Below are 25,406 nucleotides of genomic sequence, written 5' to 3'. Positions count from 1 at the left end.
TATAGCCAGCAGTTTTTTGTCTTTAGTGGTCCATGTGTCCATTTGTAAGTTGCCCAGATACAACGTTTCACATTTGAATGGAATGCTTACATTGAATATATTTTCAATATGTTTGTGGAACTCTTCCCAATATGGTTTTATGACCTGACAGTCCCAAAACACATGGAAGTGGTCGGCTCCTTTAGACCCACAGAGTCTCCAGCAGGCATCCCTGTTGTTTTTATATCGTCTCTGAATGGGTGTAACAAAAAATCGTACGATGTTTTTCCAGCAGAACTCCCGCCATGTGTTTGATCTGGTCGAGACCCACTGCAATTGACATATTTCCTCCCAGCCTTCTTGTGAGATTATAATCTTCATTTCTTTTTCCCATTTCTTCTTTATGTATTCTGTATTCCCATGTTTAGACAACTGTATGGCATTATATAATTTGGAGATAATTCTGCTATCTGATCTGGGTTTAATTAGCGACAAAAATACCCCCATGAAACTTGACTCACTTTTTCTCAATACCTCTTTAAAATTCCTATTAAAATAATGTCTCACCTGCAGGTACCTAAAGAAATCATCTTTTCCCAATCCATGATTTTTCTTTAAGGTTTCAAAACTTTGAAATATCCCTTTGTGGACAAATGAATGATAGGAAGTTAGTCCTTTTGAGATCCATAATTTGAATCTGTTATCAATTTTATTTGGTGCAAAATCTGAGTCATAAGCACACCACCTCATGATTTTAGACGTATCTCCTACTCCGCAAGTTTTAGCCAATTCCTGCCAAGACATGAAAAAGCTACCTGTGATGGAGTTCTCTGGGATCTGCTGTTCTTCCCGTAATTTATAATCACTAAGTAGGGCTGTTATGGGGATTCCTTTTATTGTCGTGCCTTCTATTTCCTTCCAGGCTGCGGTGTATGATGGTGAACAGAGGCAGACTAAGGGTCTCAGCTGGGCTGCATGATAGTAATCCTTTAAACAGGGAAGACCCATTCCACCCTTTTCTTTTTTTAGTTGCAAAGTTCTAAACTTAATTCTGGCCTTTTTACCCTGCCACAAATACCTCGCTATTAATCTATCCCATTCTAAGAACTGTTTAGGTGGGATTTTGACTGGTAGACATTGAAATAAGTAAAGCAGCTGTGGAAGAATGTTCATCCTGATGGATTCTATGCGGGAGTTTAAACTTAAAAAAGGAATAACATTCCATCTATGTAAGTCAGATTTAATTTTCAAATTTAGTGGGCCATAATTTATATCAAACAGTTTTGAGAGATCCCTCGGTAGTGTAACACCTAAATATTTGATAGACGCAGCTTCCCAATTCCAGTTGTACATAGTTTTAATTGATGACGGTGGATCGTAGTTAAATGTTAGTACTTGAGTTTTATCTATATTAATTTTGTAACCAGAGATGAAACTAAACTCCTCGAGCAACTTCATCAGTTTTGGGATTGTCTGTGTGGGCTGTGTTATATTTATCAGTAAATCGTCAGCGAACAAGGACAGTTTTTGCTCCCCAGTTGTCATTGTAACCCCCGTTATATCCGGTCTCTGCCTGATCAGTTGGCTCATAGGCTCAATAAACAAGGCAAAGAGAAGCGGCGACGCACAGCACCCCTGTCTCGTTCCCCTTTCCAAAGTAAATGAATTTGTCAAATCTCCATTAATTTTAATTCTGGCCGTTGGTTTAGTATATAACGATTTAAATGTGTCAATTATCATTGTATGGAATCCAAATTTTGAGAGCACTTTATATAAAAAAGACCACCTCACCGAGTCGAATGCTTTCTCTGCATCTAAACTTAATAACAACGTCTCTAGTTTTCGTTGTGTGACTTCACTCATAATGTGTAATGTTTTCCTAATGTTATCTTGGGTCTGTCTTTGTTTAACAAAGCCAGTCTGGTCTTAATGTATTAAAGCTGGTAATATACCTTCTATTCTTTTTGATAAGATGGAGGTGAAAAGTTTATAATCATTGTTCAGAAGGCTTACAGGACGATAACTCCCGCATTCCAATTTGTCTTTCCCTTCCTTCGGTATGATTGAAATCACTGCCTCTCGCCATGAGGGGGGGATATTTTTATTTTCTAAAACCCAGTTAAACGTTTTCTCTAATGTTGGAATTAATTGGTCTTGCATAATTTTGTACCATTCTGTAGTGAATCCATCTGTCCCTGGAGACTTTCCCTTTTTGGTTCTTTTGATTGCAGATTGAATTTCCTCCTTTGTAATTTTGGATGTTAATTTCTTATTTTGTTCATCAGTGATCGTTGGGAGATTAATTTTTTCCAGATAGGCATCAATCTGGTTGTCGTTGCTTGTCTGTGGTTGGGTGTATAATGTTTTATAGTATTTTTGAAAGCAGTTTTTGATCTCATCTGGATTTGTTTCTATTTCTTTTGTTGCATTATTTCTTATTTTGTGTATAGTTCTGTTGGCTTGTTGTTTTCTTAACCTATATGAAAGAAGTCTCAGGGATTTTTCACTTGCCTCATAATATTGCTGTTTTATAAAGGTAAGTTTTTTTTGGATTTCCTGGGTATTTATTTCTTCCATTTCTTTTTTTAGTTTTATAATGTTATGTTTGGTTTTGTCATCTTTGGGAGACTTTGCATGTTCTCTCTGTAATCTTTTCACTTCCTCTTCTAATCTCTGAAGTTTTTTTTCTCTGATTCTCTTCTCATATGAGGTTATGGATATAATTTTACCTCTAATCACTGCTTTTAATGCATCCCAGATTATAGGAGGAGTCACATCCTCATTATCGTTATTTTCTAAATATAAGATAATTTCACATTTTAGTTTATCTTTAATTTCCGGTTTGTTCAAAATGTTTGAATTCAGTCTCCACAAAGTGGACCTTCTCTTATTATTCAGATGGATTGAGATATATATGGGCCCATGATCTGAGAGAGTATTAGGTCCTATTTCATAGCTGTCAACCCTTAAAAGATCTCCCTTGAACATAAAGAAGTAATCTATGCGGGAGTAGACGTTGTGAGCATGTGAGTAATGTGAATAATCTCGGCTATTTGGGTTTCTTTCTCTCCAGACGTCCACAAGCCCCACCTCACTCATCCAGGTATTTAATCTTTTGCTAATGTTTTTTGCGTCTGGTTTCCTGTTTGATGAATCGATTTCTGGGTTTAATCGGACATTAAAATCTCCACCACATATCAAAATCCCTTGGCTTTTTGTTGTCATTATATCGACTATTTGTTTATAAAGAGACCAATCACTTCCAGGAGGGATATACACATTAAGAAGAGTTGTCACAGTTCCTTCTATTTTTCCTGTAACCATTACAAATCTTCCTTCATTATCGTTGTATTCTGAAATGTGCTCATAATTAACCGCTTTGGATATGAGGGTCGCCACCCCTCTCCGCCTCCCTGATCCATGTGAAGAGAAGTAAACATGTTTAAATCCTCGTTTATTTAGTTTAACGTGTTCTGAGTCATTGAGGTGTGTCTCTTGCAAAAAAGCAACTTGTATTTTATCTTTCTTTAATTTTGATAAGATTCTTTCCCTCTTAACTGGATTGAGTACTCCATTTATATTAAATGATGCTATTTTCAAAGATCCGTTTTGCATCTATGTGATTCCCCCCTTCATCTCACTCAGATCTCCGGTGTATTTTCCCCTCCCCGCGAGAACCAGCAGGGAACTAACAATTAACACAATACACATAAAACTGAACACAAAATGTCCGTGTAACTTCCTAGGTAGGGGTCTATTAACCTGACCCTGTTGATTCCCCACAAGGGGTTCGAAGGGAAAATCCCCCCTCCTCGGACAGGAGGGAGGGGCCCTTACCTGCCACAGTCCGTGTCGGGAAGAACATAAAAAGTCCCGATCAAACCGAAGTATTCTATAATTAATTTCTACCACTAGATGCAGATTTGGTTGTAGAAGTTTCACAATTCCTCCCGCCGTCTTTGGTCCGGGGAAGATCCGCTAGTTTCCGGAGGGGGCCGCAGGTGTTCTTCTGAAGGCTCGCAGCTTCTCCTTGTAGCCGGGACCCCGGCCGGCTTTGAGCACGCCTTTCGTCGCTCGTCGGTCCACTCTCGTCCAGGACAGTTGCTGCACCTTCTCCATGAGCGTCTCCGGAGGTTTGATGGTTGACACGGCAAAGCCTCGTCTCTGCAGATCCTCTGATGCCTCCTCTACCGTATCGTAGGTTTTGGTTCCTTCTTCGTATCTAACGCGCAGCTTCGCGGGGAAGAGTGTCTGGAAGTGGATGTTATTTTCCTTCAATACTTTGCGGATCTCTGTATATTCTCTTCGTCTTTTAAGTATGAGAGGTGGATAGTCGTGGTCCAGGTTTATGGGATTTTCTTGCCATATAAACCCCTTCATCTGCCAGGCTTTGCGGAGTATCATCTCTTTGGTTCTGAAGCTCAAGAACTTGATTATGATAGAGCGCGGTGGCGCGTCGGCTGGTGGCTGCGGTCCCACTGACCGATGAGCTTGTTCAATGTGGAGTTCAGGAGTGTCTTCATTTAACTCAAGACCTTGACGGAGTAGGGTTTCGACAAATGAGATCATGGTCGATTCTTTCTCGGATCCCTCCGGTACCCCATACATCCTTATGTTCTCACGTCTGGATCGACTCTCCAGGTCCGTCACTTTGTTTTCCAGCTTAGCGTGTAGCTTTAGCATAGCTGTGATGACCTCCTCCGTGTTTTGGATCCTTTCTTCTGCCTTCTCCATACGTCCCTCCACCTCCTCCATCCTTGTGTTTATCTTGGTGATTTCTTCTTTTATCGTCTCGAATTGTTCTTTATTTTCTTGGCGAAACCCTTTAAGTTCTCGCAGGATTAGCTCAGTGTCGGCCATTTTTAGACGCTGATCCTCGTGGCTTGTTAGCTTCGACCCGTTAGCTGCTAGTTGTTGCTGCGTCTCTTCTCCCTTACCCTCCTGATTTCAGTCGGCGTTTATGTCTCAAAATAGTGGTATGGTCTTGTCCCCTTTCTAAGTCATTATATTGGTATATTTACTTGGGTTCTATGGGGGGAATTTCTTTAATTGCTCCGGTTCGATCAGGAGCTCGCTCTCTATGCGGCCATTGTGGTGATCCGGAAGTCTCCTCTCCACCGCTGGCCGTCCTCTTTTTTCCCTCTTATCACTTTCTCTCTGTGCATCTCCACTTATCTCCTCTGCTTCCCTTCTCCTCTGGGTCCGCCAGGCTGACAGAGGAAGGAGGGGTCAGCCCGAGCTACTTGCTCTGAAGTCTGAATTGCAAACGAGAGCTTCTTGATGATTTGAAAACCTAATCAATGCCCACTCTCCTAAAACTCAAAAAAAAAAAAAAAAAAAACATAAAAAAGAGAAGTTTGAAGCAGAAAAGTTTGGCCATAATTTAAATAAACAGTTCTGCTCTGTGGGAAGAGCAATTTGGGTGTGTTTCTGCCATCATTTTCAATGCTCTTTATACACTTTAAACGACCCCAAGGAGGAGTTTTAAGGGCAATCTTGAAAGAGAATTTTTTTTTTTCAGTGCAAATTACCACAGAGAGCGAATTGATTTGCTCCCAACCTTTGTGTTATATAACGCTAGCCTGGGTTCACTCTGATGTTTCCGCTGCGCTCAGGTTATTTTTAGCTTTACACGGGAGAGTTAAAGAGTACCACCATTATTACCCTTCTCATTATTATTATCATTACTATCATGGGTGTGCATTTGCAAATGCTATCTGCAGCTATTGAAGTTAAATATTTAAAGTGAACCCGGTTAGCAGTGCAATGGCTTTCCTTTCCTAAATATTTTATGTGCTGTGATCGCTGCTGATGTTGGACTCTGATTCTCTGCATGTGTGGACGAGGCCCAGCTGATTAGTTCAGTATTGATCGCAGAGACAAAGTGGGGTGGAGCCCCTAACGTTCCAGGGGTCTCTTTACCGACAGATCCCCAGCATACATGGTCTGTCACTTGATTCTGCTGATTCCTGCAGCCTACTTTAAGTACTTTTATTGTTTCATAGAACTTCTAAAAGCCTTTATTATTATTATTATTATTATTATTATTATTATTATTATTATTATTATTATTATTATTATTATTATTATTTGTTTTACCTTCTGTAGTTTTATCATTTGGCCTTGTCTTGTTTGTCTCCTTTACAGTTTGATACCAGAACACAAAAAGGGATTAGGGAAAAAAAAGACCTTTGCTAAGAACCCTAAATAGCAAAGAGAAATGAATACAGTTAGCATTATTAGCTTCTCACTACATGATAACCCTAACTAAAATACCACAGTTTCAGGGATTTAATGCAAACATTGAAAACATGAATTATAACATTTCTTTTTTTTATATATCTGGGGTTCATACACAGTCTGGAAAAGCTGGGAATTGGATTTCAGATTTCCAGGTCTGGATAAGTGTGTGAAAAATATTTGTATTTCCAGACTTTATTCTCTGTCTAATCATCCCAATATTGTCTTTTTGTCCTCGTATTATTCCCTTTTCTCTTGTGTCTTACCTTGTTATCCATCCTTGCTTTCTTTCTTCAGTTTTTGGTCTTTATTTTTTTCAGGTTTATAATTAAAGCCTGCGTAACTGTCTAATTATGTTGGCATTAGCAATTAGTTCATTTATCTTTTGTAATGCATTTTTGAAGGTGGGTTGGGGTTATTACATTAAATATTATCGTTTTTTTTTTTTTTTACCATATTGCTCTCAACAGAGTAAATCTAGTACACGGAGCTGATATTATCTGGGTTATTAGTTAGGCTATCTGTTTGGGTAGACTCTGCAGTTAGCTGCTCAACAGACATGCTGCTAATTTCTTTAATGGCATCTCTCTTTTAGGAAGGTTTTAAAAATTCAATTCAATTAAAAATGTTGTGGATTTGAAACTAACTTTTTAAAGTGTTGTCTTGATATCTGTAACCCATGTCTGTATACAGTTTAAGGGAGTAATTTTTTATATAAGGTCTTATATTCAGAAATATGTTGATTTGAGCAGTCTGTGAGCAAATCAAGTTAATTAACGCTACAGGCTTTAGGAATGCACAAGCATGCGTTGTTTCTTCTTTCTGAAAGGTGTGTTTGTTTACACCTATAAAAACATTCAAAAGGATTCCTGTTTTTTTTTTTTTTTTTTTTTTTAACTTGGCACTGTTCTCTTCAAAGGACCCACTTAATGCAGAGTTGCTATGGTCTCAGTAGTTCTGCCACTCTGTGGAAGTCCAATTCCCACTGTGTAAAACTCTCATTTTTTATTTCACATATTTCATCACAGGCTAAACCCTGAGCAAACATCTGAATCTGTGTGAAACTGAAGCGGGGTGTTGCTGATCATTTCTGGCAGTGAAAACTAGGTCTCCGATTCATGACCCAGAAACCCAACAGCAGCTTTTGATGGAGGAACTCGGAAGTGTCTAAAATGAAAACTTTTTTCATTAATTTTACATTTACAGTATTTGTGCAGGTCTAAAAAGCAGTTATAGCTCCTACAAAAACTAAATATCTCCCAAAACTCCAGCTTCTCTCTCACGGTGACGTTCTTGTGTGGATGATGGAGATGAGGATTTTAGGTTTCAGCGGCACCATCTTTAGCCACACTCTATAGGTCATAGTGGTAACCTTTTATTATCTATTTGGTATATTCAGGACTAACTGAAACAGACCTGCACAATTACTTCAAACCTAATGGCCACGTAATGTTTTGTTTTTATATTCCACATTTCTTTATGCTTTAATGTAAAATAGCTGCTGACTTCAAAATTAACTCTGTTTTTTGGAGGCTACACTTTCTACTTCCTGCAGTTCAATAATTTGGTAATTAGCTTTAAACTTAATAATTTTTGCTGATGTTACCAGTTCATTATAAGTTGCAGCTTGGGTAGCCAGGCCAATCAATGAGGAGGCCTAGCTGCATCAGACCTGCTTAAACTGGGATAATTGGCTAATTAGGCTGACAGTGTTTTCAAGGAGGTAGAAGGAGTGTTTGGATTTTCTAGCTGCCTTCCTTTTTTTTTTTTTTTTGTGTTCTATCGTGTCTTTGCCTTTCTACAATTTTCTGAATACCACTGCTCTGTCCATGGAAGAAGGTTGATTTTGTGTCTAGTGGAACTATTTCTTTTTGTCAATATGTCACGGATCATTATCCAGCTAAAAGACCCAATTTTGTTTCATTATTAGTTTATTGATAGTTTGCTGGATTCTTATTTAGGGTCCTCCTGCATGTCAAAGACAAATGAAAAAGGGTTTATTGTTGCAAAACGACGAGTGAATTTTCTGTATTGTTTGATGAAGCTGTTTTTGGACAACTGTGGAGAAAGTACATGTAATTAATAAAGTAACTCTTCAGGTTAAAGAATTAGCACATCAACACATTTAGAAGATGATAGAACATAAAGAAGTGAATTGGTTGCTAACATGACCATGGGGTCATTACTATACTTTACAAACGATCTAAAGCACACCATCTATGCTGATATGTTGTACTTTAGATCACGGACTGATCTCGTCTGGTTTTGACTGATTGTTGAAATTCAGTACATCAGTCTGGCAGATCATCAGTAAAGGAGGTCATTCTGTGAATCCTGTCTTACATTCATGCTGTTATCGAATTGTGTCGTATTAGCACCGTTTGTTTTAGTTACCAGCTGGGAAGCTTGTTAAAAAGGAAGAACAACCAGAGCCTCACTCCGCCTTATTAACTGAATGCTAAGCTAATAAATCACTAACATTAAAATTGAAAGAAAGCATCAACTCGCTACGGAGGCATGTACGAGGCCCGCTTTTGTACCTTACCAACGTCAGTTTTTCTGGCTGATGTCCCGATATCTTTTGAGCCAATGCCAAATGCAGTACATTCGTTCAGCAGGCGGAGGGCGCCACACAGACGGTTTTAGACACAAAAGCAGGATTTAAACAAATGTGCAGTTGTCAAAAATAATGACTGGGACACGTGGACAGGACAATAAGACATCCATGTATACAGTTTATTAACTAATAAAAAAGTCAATTTGGGGTTTAATTGTTCTTTAATGTTCATTATAAATAAAATCTGAAAAGTCTCAAACGTGTATTCACCCCCCTTGTGTCAACTTTTAGATCCATATTTTGTTGCAGTTACAGCTGCAAGCCATTTAGCATTTGTTTCTACCATCTCTTCGCATCTAGAAATAAAGTTGGATTTGAAGTTAGTGGTTGTAGCATGACAAAAATGTGGGGGGGAACTATTTATCAAATTATTTATTCAAACAAATAGAAAGAAATGAAAGAAATGTATCTATAAAGATGTCAAACCTGGTTTAAAGATTGTAAAGATTTTTGAGAGGCTCTGTATCTAAGCTTAAGTTTGTTGTTTTTATTTCTCCAGTTGATTACTGATATGTTAAAAGACCACTGAAGGTAACCCAAAGAACCGTCTCTGATGGTATTGGTTGAATGTATTGTCCTGGACTATATTCAGTAAGAAAACGAAGAAGAAATAAAGTAGAACAACTATTATTTATTCTGCACAGCGCAGAGTAAATAGTCCTAAAAAGGATATGAGCACATTGAGAGGAAGCAATAAACTAGCTTGGGAAGTCTTTAATCTTCTTTGCTCGTCAACAGGACTATGACGTATGTAAGATGTGTATCATAATTGTTTATGCTCAACTAGCAAACATCCTGCATTGATTATATTACTGCTTTTGATGCTTGACTTTGGTCCAGTAAACACGGTTACATGAACATCTAAATATTGAAAAAAAAAATCTTATTGTGCTTAAGACAGTTTGTCAAGTTCAGCAAAGTTATTGCGATGTGTTGTGTGATCAGGACCGTGAGCTCTTTAAGGGGAACTTTGGTATTTTTTGGACAATATCAGTGCTCTGCTGACTGGTTTTACAGAAACGCAACTTTTGTCACAAATAAACTGCTACATTTATTATCAAAAGAGTGAGTCATATGTGGGGTAGATACAATGGGGAAAGGAAGGATTTTATCCAATGCTGAATATGTTACTTGTTTCTTGCAAAGAAATGAAAACCATAACATTTTATGGCAGTTTTAGTTTAATGTGGAGAGATACAATATCAACCAAAAGTCAAAAACAAATGCCTCGTATAAAAGTTGATTAGGTTGTCATTAAGAGACATACTTTTCTGATTCCCCCTTAGAAATTAATTATTCAATCAGTTAATTAAACCATCAATCAATTATTAAGTCAAATGATTACAAAAACCCTGACCTCAGTTGGTTATGTATATAAAGCATACCTGTCCAAACAATAATTTTCTCCCATAAACACCTCCCCACCATCATGGACAGAAGGACAGAGCTATCTTAGGACCTGGACATAATACTAGATCTGCACACGTCTGGAACAGGCACCCAGACCATCAGCAAGACGTTTGGTGAGAATGTGTCAACTTTTGGTTGATTATTCAGAAACTGAGCATAGCCATTGGGCTGAAAAAGGAGGCCTTTAGGGCTCGGTTGTTCTTGGGGACCCCTGAAGTGGCTGACAGGTACTGGGTGGCCTTTAGGGTTGTGGCTTCTGTGATTGCGGAGGCAAAAACTTGGGGCACTGGTAGAATTCTGAGAGGCTGTGAAGAGAGACCTTTGGGCTGGTTGTCCCAATTTTTAAGAAAAGGGAACGAGAGTCTGTTCCGGTTATCGAGGGTTTACACTTTTTAGCCACCCTGGGGAAGCTAATATTGGCCCAGACTGACAGTCCAACCTCGATCCAGAAGGAGTAATGTGGCTTTCATCCTGGCCACGGAACAGTGGACCAGATCATTGCCCTCGTGGAAGTATCTTCTTTTGGTCTTTATGTGTTTTGTGGATCTGGAGAAGGCCTAGGATTGTGTCCTTCGAGGTATTTTGTGTGAGGTGGTGTACGACTTTGGGGTAAATCTTTGGATCAAGAGCTGTGTATGCAATCTCGGCACAAAGCTGAGTCTGTTCCCAGTTTACATTGCTATGCCAGGGCTGCCCTCTTTATGGTGTTAATGGAGAGGATCTCCCAGCATAGTCATGGAGTGGAAGGTGTCTGGTTTGGGGTCTCAGGATCTCATTTTTATTTTTGGAGATGATGTGGTTTCGGTTGGCCTCTTTGGGCCATGACCTCCAGCGTGCACTGGAGTGATCCGCTGCTGATGGTAAAGCAGCCAGGATGAGAGTCAGCTTCTCTAAGTTTGAGGCCATGATCCTCGACCAGAATAGGGTGGACTTCTCCCTCTGGTCTGAGGGTCATTCTCTGCTTAAAGCCAAAGAGTTTAAGTATATTAGTGTCTTGTTCATGAAATGAGACATGGAAAGAGGGATTTAGGCCTTGTCTGCAGTAATGTGGGTGCTGCTTCGGTCTGTTGTGGTGAAGAAAGAGCTGAACCAAAGAGCAAATTTCTCAATTTACTTGTTTGTCTACATTAGTACCCTCACTTATGATCATGAGATATGGATCCTGACCAAAAGAGCAAGATCCCAGATACAAGTGTCCAAAGTAAGCTTCCTCCAGAGGGTTGCAGAAGTCGCTGGAGTGACTATATATCTCATCTGGTCTGGGAACTCTTTGGGATCCCCCAGAATGAGCTGACAAATATCACCGGAGAGAGAGAGAGATCTGGGATTCACTCCTGGATGGTTGCCCCTGCAACTTGATCTCAGATAAGTGGAAGGCAATGGATGTATGGAGGATTGAACATAAAATGGTCAATTATTCTCAGTCTGGGGCTCCATGAAAGACTTGGCCTCATCGATTGGGAATGACGATGAGGAAGGTGAGGGTCAACCTACAGCTACATACTGTATGTAGCTGTAGGTTGACATATATAAGACCACTGTTACAAAGAAAACCATTGGTGCTACACTCTGCAGTAATGGGTTAAAATCTTGAAGCCTCTTTTTATAGAGGGCTCATGTACAAGCCTTGCTTAGGATTCCACATTCACAGTAGGCGTCAGACGTGGTCAAATAGGACCAACGTCAAACTCTTTCACATCATCTTCACCCATCTTGCTTGGACCAACAGAACATTCTGACCGTAACCTGAAGAAAACCATCTTTGCATTCAAGCACCGAGCTGGAAATACAATAGCTTTATTATGTTTTTCTTCTCAGGATACAGGATGACATCATTGTATTGATCGGTCTGTGGAAATGGCTGTTTACCGTTAAAAGTAATATAAGAACCTTCTTATCTAAGCCAGAACACCAAATATGCAAGGAAAGCCCCTCCATTGCTGCCAAGTCAATAAAGGTTAGGTTAAAAAGGAAAGACTTTAAAGCCATGGAAAGGGCTTGTCCAGTAGAATAGTCCTAGTAATAAATCACAGCTGATGCCATATAACCAGTTATCAACTGGTTTGGTCCACAGTCAGGGACCAGCTTAGTACCAAATCATTACGTCACTTAAACAAATGGTTTAGGAAAAGAATTGAAAATACATCAGATGTTTCTATGAAAGATTTTCAATCCTCCTTATGTTTTACATATCTGTAAAGGATTACAGAGCAGGGAGATAGTTTAACCACATTATTTATCTCAGTATTACTGGTAATAATAAAAGACATTGTTTTTTAACAAATAGATTTGGAAATGTAAGATTGAAACAGCAGTCATCAGCAGCGTATTAACCCACATATGACTCTCTGAAGGGTGATGATAAAAAAAAAAAAAAGCTGAAAAATGAGACCATGAGCTCATGTTATTGCACTGCTAATCCGACCTTTTATTAATGTTGAAGCTTAGTGGTTTTATCTCAGATTAGGCAGATTAATAACAAAGCTAACTGTGGAGGCGTCTAACATTTTGATTGGTTATCAGTCTCCATGACCGCTCCTTCAGCTACCGATGAAGGCGGTTCTTTCCTGTGATCCAGCTGAGATTGCTGCTGAGATGGTGGCAGAGTTTTGGTGTCATATTTTTTCACTTGCAAAAGTGAAAATAGAAAGAAGTAGTACCAAGCAAGCATTAGCCTCGGTTTAACACCTGATCCAGTTTGGTAGGAAGGCTCTTGGCTCGTCTCCAGACCTCAGTCTTCCAGAGGATCTGTGGAGGTACCTAAAGCTTTGAAGTAACAAAAGTTAAAGGTAAGAAACATAACGGGTTCACAGTTTGGTGAATGTGTGTAAACCTGGCGGCCAACTCATGCAAACTATAGTATATCTCCTGACTGCTGATTTATATTCTTTCTACCCAAATTAAAAAGGAATGACCATAAAAATAACAGACTGGTCCATTTTATTATAAGTGAGCAAGTTTATGAAATTAGTGTTTGAAAAAAAAAAAATCCCAAATGTAGGTTAGCCTTAAACAGGAGAAACACACTCAAATCAGACTACATATGTAGTGCAGTGTACTGTATTATGTTTGTGCATGTGAAGGAAGAGCAAATGTGCATCAATATTAATAATAATATACGGTTAGTCTAAACATTGGCTTCCAGGTAAAAGGTACTCTCTACAGAGACCTTCTCAGAGAAGTCAATTTTATTTTTTTTTTGTTCAGAATGAGGTTGTGATATGATGACATTTGCATCCTTAATATGAAGATCTTCATCAGTTTGTAGTATAGATGGCCCCTCTGGACATACGATGCAATGCAATAGTGTTCATGCACATCAAACTTCTTCACATTTTCTCTCATTGCAACCACAACCTTCAAAGTATTGGGCATTGTAATGTGACAGTCTAACACAAAGTAGGTCATATTTCTGAATTGATAGAAATATGATACATGGTTTCCTTTTTTTTTTTTTTTTTACAAATCCAAAAAGTGCTTCCTGCATATAAATTTGGTTTCTTTTAATGTGTTACCCCTATATAAATTCTGTTGTAACCAATTTCCTTCAGTACTCACCTAAATAGTAAAATAGTCCTCCTGCATGTAATCTAATCTTACATTATACAACATTAGTGATGAACGACATCATGAAGACGAAGGAATGTCACAGACAGGTCTTAACAAACTAGGTTTTACCAAGATTAGAGTTTTCGGACAATATCTAAAGGCATGGCTATAAACCTAAACTGACTGTCTAAAGAGCATTAATCAGAGAGGCAGCAAAGTCAAGAGTAACTCTGGAGGAGGCGCACAGATCCACAGCTCAGCTGGGACGATCTTCCATTAGCATGAATGTTCTTTGTGTGCGCCACAATCCCAGCCTTTATGCAAGACTGGCCATAAGGACGCAATTTTTTAAATAAAAAGTTTCATTTGCAGTTTGCCACAAGCCATGTAAAGCGCCGCAGCAAAGGTCAGATGAGACCCAAATTAAATATTTTGAGCTACTGCATCCATAGCGCTATGTGGGGAGGAAACTAGCTCTGTACATCACCATGAACACACCGGTCCCCCGGGTATCGAGTGGTGGCAATATTTTACTGTGGGGATGTTTTTCATCAGTAGGGACAGGTATGCTGTTTAGAGTCGACGGGAAGATGAATGAAGCTAAATACAGGGATGTCCAGGATGAAAAACTGTTAGAGGCTGCAAAGAACTTGAAACTGTGGGCGGAGGTTCACCTTCATGCAGGACAACAACCCAAACAACAATCTGCGGTAAGACTTGAAAATATAAGTTCAGAGATGCTCTCCATCCGATTTGACTGAGTCCGTAGATGTGCAAAGGTGTGAGACGTACCCCAAACAGACCTGGTTGTTGTAATTGCAGCAACAGGCGACTCTAAAAAGTAACACAGTTGTTACTTTTGCAACGATATAGCGCTTTTTGCAAGGCGCTATATCGATCTAAAAATTGAGAACATCTAATGGAAGAAAATTTCTAAGTTTCTACACAATAATGTTAATATGTCATAGCATCATTGCTCTATTGGAATAGAAAAGATTTATGCAGAGCTAAACCATATTGATGCAGTGCTGGCCTCCCTGAATTTCAAACTGCAATAAATCCATAAAGGTTATCAGCATGTCAAAGTGGGAGAGCAGGGGAGAGAAGGAAAATCTAATAGGATGTGTTTGCCTCATTCCAGAGTTAATGGTGTTAAACTCCATAGGAAAAAGGGGGCTTTGACCTGAGAGCTGAGGAGGGGCCTGTAACAGGGCCATAGACCTGTGGCAACCTGCCAACCGCCACTAATAGAGCCATAAAGCAATTACCAGGAAACACAAGAAGAGATGAATGGGGAGTGAGGGAGAGATGGATTATGGGACAAATAAACACGAGAATGGATGAGAGGATTTACTGTGTGCTTAGTGTGAGGAAGGAAAGAAAATAAAAAAAAGCAATGGGAAACTCATGAGGACTGCAGGAAAATTGATGGAGGAAAACAGGACTTGTGCCATTTGATATCACCATTAGCTGCTGATCAGTTGGAGACAAAGCAGACTGCAGCTCAGATAGGACTGACTGCCTGGCTCCTCTGTTGTGGTTCCTAAATATGTTCTATAGTCAGTTTTCTGAATGTTTTTTTTTCTTTAATTTCCCAATGAGACATGGAAGCAAAAGCTGCTGGGAAATGGAAACAACGTATGCATTAAAGTGCGAGCTGTAGAGCAGCATCTCTTTGCTTCCAGGTAAATATCTTATGGATCTGAAGAATTGTATGTGTGGGTCTGTGTGGATACCTATTCAAAGCACTCAGACGAGTTTGAATATGTAAAGTGGTCCATAAATGTTGCATAGCTTATCAGATTTACTCTCACTCTCTTCTGGGGTGCAGCAGTTATGATTTAGGCTTTTTTTTTTTTTTTTTTTTTTTTTACTCATTGTAGATACAGTGTCTCGCATGAATATTCAGAAGTATTTCCTTTGAACTTTTCCAAACACAAATCTCAATGTATTTTATTGCAAAGTAGTTCATAATGGTGCTGTAAAGAAACATGACGCATGAGTTTCCATTTTCGTGCAAATAAAACCCTTGAACGTGTGATTTGCATTTGTATTCAGTCCCCCTGAGCGAGTATTTTACTGCCTTTCCAGCTGCGGGAACTTTGCTGTATGTCACCACCACCTGGTTTGCAAATCCTTCTTTGCAAAATAACTCGAGCTCAGTCAGCTTAAGCGAAGAGCATACGTGAAAAACAACTTTGAAGTTCTACCTCAATTTCTCAAGTGGATTTAGGATTGTACCCTGCCTGAACCGTCCTAACACAAGAATATTGTGGTCTAAGCTTGTGCTTCTAAGAGCTTTCATAACTAGTAAAGTCTTGGTAAATATTATTTTTTTCCAAGTATTACTATACACTGCAAAAAGAAAACTAAAAATAAGTCAAATTTTCTTGAAATGAATGTATTTACCCTTGATTTGAGCAGGTAAATAAGATTATTTGCCAATGGAATGAGTATTTCTACCCCTAAAATAAGATAATTAGATATACTGCACTTGAAATAAGATGATGGAGATGAATTGTTCCTATTTTAAGTGCTAAAATCTTATTCCATTGGCAAATAATCTTATTTACTTGCTCAAATCAAGGGCAAATACATTAATTTCAAGAAAATTTTACTTGTTTTTAGTTCTATTTTTGCTGTGTACTCAGTGGGATTTAGAAGCAATATTTGGGAAAAGGAGAGAAAAATATCTGAAATGGAAAGTGGAAAAGGGACAGTTTGATTGGTTGAAGTGTGTGATGTAATTATGTGCCCAGTTTTACCCAGAAGAAGCTTGAAGTAGACGAAACACACAAGTTCCTGGATTTTGGTCTGAGTGTGAATGTCGAAGGCTTCACAACTACTTTAAAGTCCAATATAAATCTAAACCTTGTAATTGGTGCAGTAAAAAGATAAAGAATTTGAGCTTCTGATGATTTGGTGCTGGGGTATGGTTTAGTTGGATTTGGTGTCATTCCCAGATCCGATTTCCATCTTCAGAGATGAATGAAACACAGATAAATTAGTCCCCGGTAGTTGTTCCTGCTTTGTTCATGACATCTCAGGCAGTTCGTTTGTATTTAACTTGCAGATAATTAGCACATTTCATTGTGGTTTTAGCTGTTTGTTCAGGGAGGACAGGAAGTTGATCCGCCGGCCCTCTCAGGTCATCGGTACCCGCTCACACATCTTCTTTTACGATTGCTCTGTATTTAGCTCCATCAATCTTCCCGTTAACTCTAATCAGATTCCCTTGTCTGGACCAGAGCACCCTGTACATCCTTTTTGTTGAGACAGTCGGTGTCCGTCTCAAAATAAAAGTCACCACGTGGTGACGATAAAGATTCTTGATTCGTAATTGTAGACTGCACAACGAATAGTTATCCTGGACAAAACTATTTTCATCTGAGCTGTGCAAATCCCCAGCTCCTCCAGAGTTAGTGGGGGTCTCTCTCATAAAAGCCGTCCTCGCCTGACGTTCATCTCGTGGTAGGTTTTCCATTGTGTGCCAATTTGTTTTTAGATTAGATTGATTTTGCGGAGGTTTTCTGTGCTGTTCATGTTGTTTTCTAACCCGACTCTGTTTAAGCTCCACATCTGTATCTCTTCCTGCCTGTTGTGTGCGTTGATCTTCATGACGATGTCTTTTTCTTTATTGTTCTGAAAGAAACCTCCGAGACAGACTAGCCATGATTTACTTACACACAAGAGTACCTTATCTACCAATTTGGTGACCTGTGACAGACAGCAGGTTGCTCTATTTTCTGAACGAGCATTACAGTAAAAGAGTCTGAAGATGGATGTGCACAACACCTTTCATGTTTTATAAAAAATAAGATAAAAACAACCATGTATCATTTCCTGCCATTTCATGATAGATTGCAGCTAATTGCTCGTTTTTGTGGATTTGCTTAGAAGTCAGTAAATGAATGCGGATCCTTAAAGCAATGGAGAAAACACTGGATTATATAAGAGTGTAAAATGGTGTGACGTGATCTGCATGTTCTTGAAGGGGGGGATTGTAGAAAATAAGCTAGAAAGGCAGCAGATGGCTTGATAAGTTGGACATGTTTGTAGTGTATGCGTGTTTATGCTTAGCGAGTGTGGGCGAAGCCTCGGTTTTCTTTGTGTGAGCCTATACTGCATGGGCCTGTGTGTGGGTGGCTGTTTGTGTCTGTTCAGTACTTTTCTGCTGGGGAACTGTGGAAAAGGGAAAACGTTAAGAGAAGAAAAAAAAAGTCCTGTTTTGAGCAAATCCATTGCCCTTGCATGCAAATCATCATAAGTTCTGATTTTTTATTTTTATTTTCATTCCTCTCAGGCGTAACGATGAGGTGACCCACATCAAGATCCAGAACTCTGGAGACTACTATGACCTGTACGGAGGCGAGAAGTTCGCCACGCTAGCCGAGCTCGTGCAGTATTACACCGAGCAGCAGGACCTCCTGCGCGAGAGGAACGGCCATGTCATCGAGCTCAAGTATCCGCTCAACTGCAAGGATCCAACATCCGAGAGGTAGCGTTAAACCCAAACCCTCACGTTTGCATAAAGCCACAGTCCCCAGCGTGTGAGCAGAATCGACAGTTGTACATGCAAACCTGCGTGATTTAATCTCTGTTTTACGAAAACTCAACGGACCTACAAGAGAGCTCATGCCTGACCGTAGAGAGGTCTTTATATAGTTTCGGATATAATCTTATCGTCCAACAGGAAGCAGCTTTATCACTGGAGAACCTGAGCAAAAGTCCATTGGCTTACTGCATGCCAAATTAATTTGCAAATGTATGTAGTGTGAACAATGCAATAGATTAAAACTGATCAAGTACATTCATGCTTTGTTGGGAAAAGTAAATAATCAGTGATTTATTGCACTATAAACAAAAATTACAACTGAGAAGATGAACTCCACTCTAAGGGTTCAAAAAGCAGCAGGCTTACAGTTGTACTTCAAGACTGTTACAGACATCCATGAAAAGCTTACAACAAGGTCAGCTTCAACCAGCCAACAGCATAGTGTGCTGCATGTACAGGAGAGCCTGTTGAACCAGTCGTCAGAAATCCCCTTCGGTAAAATAGACGGGCTTAATGAGAAGATAGAAGTCCCTGATAACTCCCAAGGAATTACACCCCAATCTTCGGTTCCCCTGAGTCTGTCCACTAAGGGGACACAGGAAAGCAGAGGATTACACAGCACAGGAAAGATCCTGGAGTAATTTGGGGTTTAGAGCCCAGTGAATGGCTTGGTGAATATCTCAGGGTCCAAAGAAGAACGGAGCTACATGCTCTACCTTTACCTGAGGCCGTCCACCATGTAACAGAAAGGCAAAAGATGCATGCTGCTATACAAAGCAAAGTGCCTGTAATAGTGTACAAAGTATATCACACAAATAGCAGGGCAGTCAAAAGTAGCCGGTCAACGGCGGCAAATCGCCTTCTATAGCAGCTCCTGCCGCCATCTACATTTCCACGATTATACATCCCAAAAATCACCTTAGTATCTGTCTCCACTGAGAGCAACATTAACGAGTGATTGGGTTCCTTGTTCCAACAGAGATGCTACTTTTCCGATCAGAACATAGACCAGTGTTATGCCGAAAAGTGCATCCCTGCCGAGATATGCATCCTCAGTCACGGGAGCGCGCCTCGCTCTGTACAACTGAATACCGACCAACGCAGTTACTTGTTCTTAAATTAATGATATCAAAACGTTTTATTAAACCTCTTGTGGGAAAAAAAGAACTGTTGTTATTTGGCAGATTCGTTTACAAAATTACGGGTGTTATGAACAACATTAAGTCCAAAGTTTTTATCCGAGGTACGGCTGATTTATTTGTTACGGTCTCTTGTCATTCACACACAACAATAAACCGTGAGAGCCGACGTGAGTTTTGAAACCGCAAAGCTTTGTCTTAAACGGAAGATCAAACGTGCATCTATACAGCACAGCGTTCACCGACCAGTGTGATGCATTTGGAAGCGTCAGAAAGCTATGGTGCATTCAGGAGCATGGGACATTTCAAACTTACAAGGAAAGAGGCATAAAACGGAATAGAACTTAACTCATACAATAATGTATTTATCCAGAAACAGCGTGGGCTTTCTTACAATACTGAATGCTCTATAATTGTATTTCTGATATTTTTTGATTATGCACATCTGTTAGCTTTTTATTCTGAAAAATCTATAATATTACATATAATATAATATAATATAATATTACATATAATATAATATAATATAATATTACAGCAGCAAATTATCAAAGTTTTTCAGGGGATGCATTTTGTGTTTGTCTCTAGAATCGATGATATGATATCATGTGTGTGATGAGTGCAAGTGAAATTAAACTGAGATTTCGAAAGAGCAAATAAATTCAACATGTAAATTCAATCATAAAAATTCGACTTGGTTTGTGAAGAAATGTTACGATAGTTTTTAGAACAGAACTGTGAATAATAATATTAAGATGAATAGACCTAACCTAATCTGATCTGTTTTATGTGGTGCTAGTAATTCAAATTAAATTAATTTTATGCAAATGGAGATTACCTTACCTTGTTAAAACATGATGATAACATCATGTGAAAAAATAATGTTTTAAGAATAATAATTAAAAAACAAAGGTTGTTTTTCAAGAATTGATCATTCACTTCTTTTTTTGCCTTTTATTCAATTTAAAACATGCACTCTGACTCTATTCTTTAAATAATCACCTTCCGTCTTGAAAGCTTCCAAAATACATCAGGGACACTCTATTCTTCAAAATTCTCCCCTCCTGGGCTCGGGCACCGGCATAAGCGCACCCTCCTACCTGATAGTGTGTGGCCTGCTACTGTAAAAAAGTTTGACTGCCCTGAAATAGTGGGTTGGAAGTCCCAAAATAAGATTGTTTAAATCTTACATTTAAACATGTCATCTGTTCTGGTTGTCCAGGTAATTCAGCTTTGGGGTCATTTGCCCAAAGAAGCTTTTTCCAGAAGTCCTGGTCTTTCTGGATGTTCTCTTTAAAAACCTGATGTTTTCCCTAGGGAGCAAAGTTTTCCCCAGTTGTGCAGACTCTTTCTGACTGCACAGGCATGGGTTTTATATCGACGATACCAAGAGCATGCTGTCTCGTGATGACATGCTAGGGGTTTTTGAGACTTATCCTGGCTCCTTGCAGTATGCTTTCAGGTGAAACCTTTTTGGACGCCCAGACCTGGGCATGTTGGCAGGTTTTTCAATGTCTCCCACTTGTAAACATTTTCCTATCAGTGAAGTGGCTGACTTCCAATTATTTGGAGATCTATTAGGAGTCTTACTTGACTCCTATGATGCTAAAGGCTTCTTTGTAAAGGCCTCAGACAGCCATTTAGAATAAATGTGTCCCAATTTATGCCTCAGCACAAATGGCATGTTTTTATTATATTTTACAGAAAGTTTGAACTTCTTCAGTTTTAATTGTTTAGTTACAGGTTTTCATCGGCTATTCTCGTTTTTCTACATGACTGTAGATGTATATTGATAATCAGATGCAGAAACAGTTTCTTAGCTCTTAAAACATTATTTTAAATATTTATGTCAGCTTAGATTTCAGAGATGATTGGAGAGAGAACTGGGAATGAACCGTAACAGGAAAGCACAGGTCTTAAACCTTCTCTAGGTTGTGATTTTAATGCCTTTATGCAATTCCACTCAGAGCCAACAGAACAAGCAATAATATTGAATTACTGGCCCACTCTCGCATCACTTAGTAAAGTATTCAATGGACTGGCAGTAGGTTAGCAATCCCCATTAACTCACTAATTATGTACCGGTGCACCTACATGTTTACACAGATTGAAGAGAGGATGCTCTGAATAAACACTCCCACTCATGAAATTTATATGCACCTAACATCCACAAAGATAAACAATTGTGTATTCCCAAATGCATGTTTGGACTAACCAAGTGGTTGATGTCTGTGCTTAGCAAATATACACACAATTACAAAGAATATACCTGGCATCATTATATTTCCGCCCCACTCTGGAAAACATTATCTTTAAAAGTGTATGCATATGCTCTTTATTTCTACACATCTGCACTTTACCAAGTATGTCTTAGCTTCTATTTAGGTCTAAAAAACAACTTCTGGTCTATGGTTTTGGCTTATGTGGGTTTTCCACTCAGTGTGCATTGCTTGTTAGCGCTTCCTTTATGTTCTGGCTCATCACACAGGAAACAAAATGCCGAGTATTTCATCTTAAAATCTGTTAAAGTGAGCCTGCATCGGTATAAGAGACTATCATTCTTGAGTGGGAGTCTACACTCGCAGCGCACATATAGATTTAAATTATGTTAACAACAAAAATTACAGGAAACACGCTTTAGTCCGCCCCCTCTGATGGAAAAGTTTATCTCACTTTATCTGTCTTGTTCATTTATCTACCTTGAAATAACATCCACCACGAGATACACAGAAGCAAGGAGCCGTAGGTGGAGAAGCAGCAGGTGAATAAAGAGTGTCTGTGACTTTTTTCATTGGCGTTTCTGTCTCTTCTCACAGTGATTGATGTTACTGTGAACTTTAGTTTGACTGTGCAAATTATAAACAGCATCACACTATGCCCACAGTAATACTCTGATGTCCATATTTAAAAAGCATCCCAAAGGGGATTCACAAATGGGGTTAAAGTGGCAAAACCAAGCACACCTGTAGATAATGAAGCAATTAGAATTTACCAATAAAACATGAGGGTCGCTTGTTGGCAGTGTTGTAGTCAAGTCACTATGCCTCGAGTCCGAGTCCAGGTTCGAGTCACCAGTGTTCAAGTCCGAGTCAAGTCCAAGTCATTAAAAAAAAAATCCGAGTCGAGTCCGAGTCGAGTCCACTACTCATCCGAGTCAAGTCCGAGTCGAGTCACTATTGACGTGTGATGTATGACATGAAGCAGTAACATTCCATTGCACTAATAACTCTTTCGCTGTAGTTACCCTTGGTTTTACTCGGTAAAACTACCGCTTTTTCTAAGTCTAAGACGTCTCCTAACCATGGTTTTTAAACATTGTTGTTATGGAACGTGCAACAGCGACTCGAGGTACGCTGATAGGCCGCATATGAAGGATGTTAATCGTCGATCGGCCCTCGCAGCCAAGCGCACTCCGGCCTGTTGGCCACCGCCACGGCTCTGGCCGGCCGGCGGGGTTCGCGCAACGCCGCGGTGCCGGCCGGCCGGCGGGCGGGGTTCGCACACCGCCGCGGTGCTGGCCGGCGGGCGGGGTTCGCACACCGCCGCGGCGGCGGGCGGGGTTCGCGCACAGCCGGCCGCCCGCCACCGCAGATGCTTTCACGCATTTTCCTTGCCCGTCCACCGGGCGATTCCCACAAACGCGTTCGGCAGCGTTCCCCCATGACTCACAACAAATCTGGTGTGGATCGGTCGATGCAGCGAGGAGATACAGCCGTTGGATAATGATAATGCATTTCGCCACCGGACCGGACTAAATTGTTCGGCGGGCCGGAAAATGTATACCGATTCCTGGACGGTGACTACAAACAGAAAAAAACTGCAAATGACGCCATGAACGCCGAGCAGGAGAAAAACAACGACTTACCTTTCTATCAACTCGGCCCGTCTTTCCGAGCCCTCGACACTCAATCCATCGTTTGAGCTGAACGTTGGTATGTTGTTCCACAGTTCTACCAGTAAAATGGGCACCTGGACATCCTTTTGTGAAAGTTTAACAGCTGAAAAGTCGGTCATATCGTATCTGTTGCATGCGTAATGGCTGGCTGCTACGTGCGCTCTCACACTGTTTGCCCAACCTTAGCGGCAAGGGGCGTTACTCATGAGATGGTGACGTCACGTGCGCGGTACGACGATATTAAAATCATACACCAAATAATATTCTAATGACATATTAAAATTATAGCCTAATGATATAAAAAAAGTCGAGTCTTTTTCTCAATTTCCGAGTCAGAATGATCTGAATGTAGGAGTCCGAGTCCAAGTTCGAGTCATCAGTGCTCAAGTCCAAGTCAAGTCACGAGTCTCTAAATTTAGCTAATGACTCGGACTCGAGTTCGAGTCTCGGACTCGAGTACTACAACACTGCTTGTTGGTGTGGATATATATATATATATATATATATATATATATATATATATATATATATATATATATATATATATATATATATATATATATATATATATATATATGTATGTATGTATGTATGTATGTATGTATGTATGTATATATAACTTTTGAATTTTTATTTTTTTTAGGGCACACACCGCTAAGGCTCAACCAACAAACGTGGGGGAGAACTAAGCTCAGTGAAGCGTGCAGCCATAACAATAGCAATTAATGAGTTCATCATTCATAGCAAATTAATTAGTTTATGGAGCAGCGGAGCAGCTTTTTTTTTCTTTTCTTTTTTTTTTTAGAATGGTGCATTTTGACTACTTTCACTTTTGTGAATGTTTCCTCTGTAGAGGGGGGAGTCAGAGCGGAGCGTTGTGTGCCGTGTTGCATCACTACGCAGCTCAATGGAGATGCTAGTGCTAGCTTAGCATGTAGCACCGTTTAGCATTTCATTGTTCTTGTCTGTCTGCCTGCGAAAGTCTCTCTGAGCAACACTTCTGTGCTTTTCTAATCTATAATGAGGGTTGCGTGTTTTCTTCTGGCTGTACTCCACATGTTAGCAGACTTAAACACCTCCAGTAGCAGCTCTCTGTTTGGGCCAGGGGTCTCTGTGGGCTGCTGTCGGAAGAAGCGCCACAGTTTGGGCACATATGAATTGGTCAGTTTATAGATTATTCAACTCTGTATCTTTGAATAATGTAATTTTTTTATTATTGATTGTATCGAGACATTGATTATCTTGAAAACCCTACATGTATACTATCTTTAGTATCACTCTTACTGGTGTATAAACAAAACGTATTTAAAGTTAAATAAACAAATTACGCTTTTAGCCTGGTGGGTGGCCACCTAAACTACAATAACAAACCCTGAAGTGACCCCTCAAACATCTGAAAGTTAATAGTTGGACAGATTTTCCTCAGACAGATGTCAGAGTGGGACAGAGTTCATCTCTGCTAAATCATATACTAATTGTCATGTTTTCATGTTAATAAGGACCCAAGTGCAGAGTAACTGTAGCAGCAGCAGAACTTTTAATAATAAACAACATTAATATACTGGAAAAATCACAGGAAGATTAAAGAAAATAAGAAGAGAAAAACCAGGAGCTTAAATACTCAGGCTGGGGTGGAAAATGACAAAGGAATCAGACCAGGTAGTCAGAGGACATCTGGAGTAACTGTGGCAGCATGAGAACCAGGAAAATAACACACAGGGAGTTGAACTAATACTCAAAAGATCTACAGACCAAAAGGCCTGAAAATGAGACTAAACCAAAATGGAAAAATGTAATAACACAAGAAAAAATAATAATAAAGTAAGAAACTTAAACACAAAGGAATGAAGTGATACAGTTAATACCTAATGAGAATATTAAACAACAGAATGTGAAAAGACATTTTCTACCAGTAATACATCCAGAAACATAAAAGACACCAAAGAAAACCAAAACAACAAACACCTGTGGATTGGGATAACAATTGCCAGTAGGGGGTAGAGTGTTCTACCTTCTTCTTTA

At 39.5% G+C, this 25,406-nt stretch overlaps 1 protein-coding gene across 2 annotated transcripts in view; it reads left to right on the top strand.

Moving 5' to 3' along the window:
- The window catches only part of ptpn11b (protein tyrosine phosphatase non-receptor type 11b), a 67,597-nt gene that overhangs the window by 24,968 nt on the left and 17,223 nt on the right, over positions 1-25,406 (top strand). For both annotated transcript variants that reach the window (XM_012861918.3, XM_036128928.1), the window contains exon 3: positions 18,099-18,293. In XM_012861918.3, coding sequence (XP_012717372.2) covers positions 18,099-18,293 — 195 coding nt within the window. The remainder of the gene's footprint in view (positions 1-18,098; positions 18,294-25,406) is intronic.

The sequence above is a fragment of the Fundulus heteroclitus genome, chromosome 1, assembly GCF_011125445.2.
Source record: "Fundulus heteroclitus isolate FHET01 chromosome 1, MU-UCD_Fhet_4.1, whole genome shotgun sequence".
Lineage (NCBI taxonomy): Eukaryota > Metazoa > Chordata > Actinopteri > Cyprinodontiformes > Fundulidae > Fundulus > Fundulus heteroclitus.
This window is presented reverse-complemented; position numbering and strand designations above follow the sequence as displayed.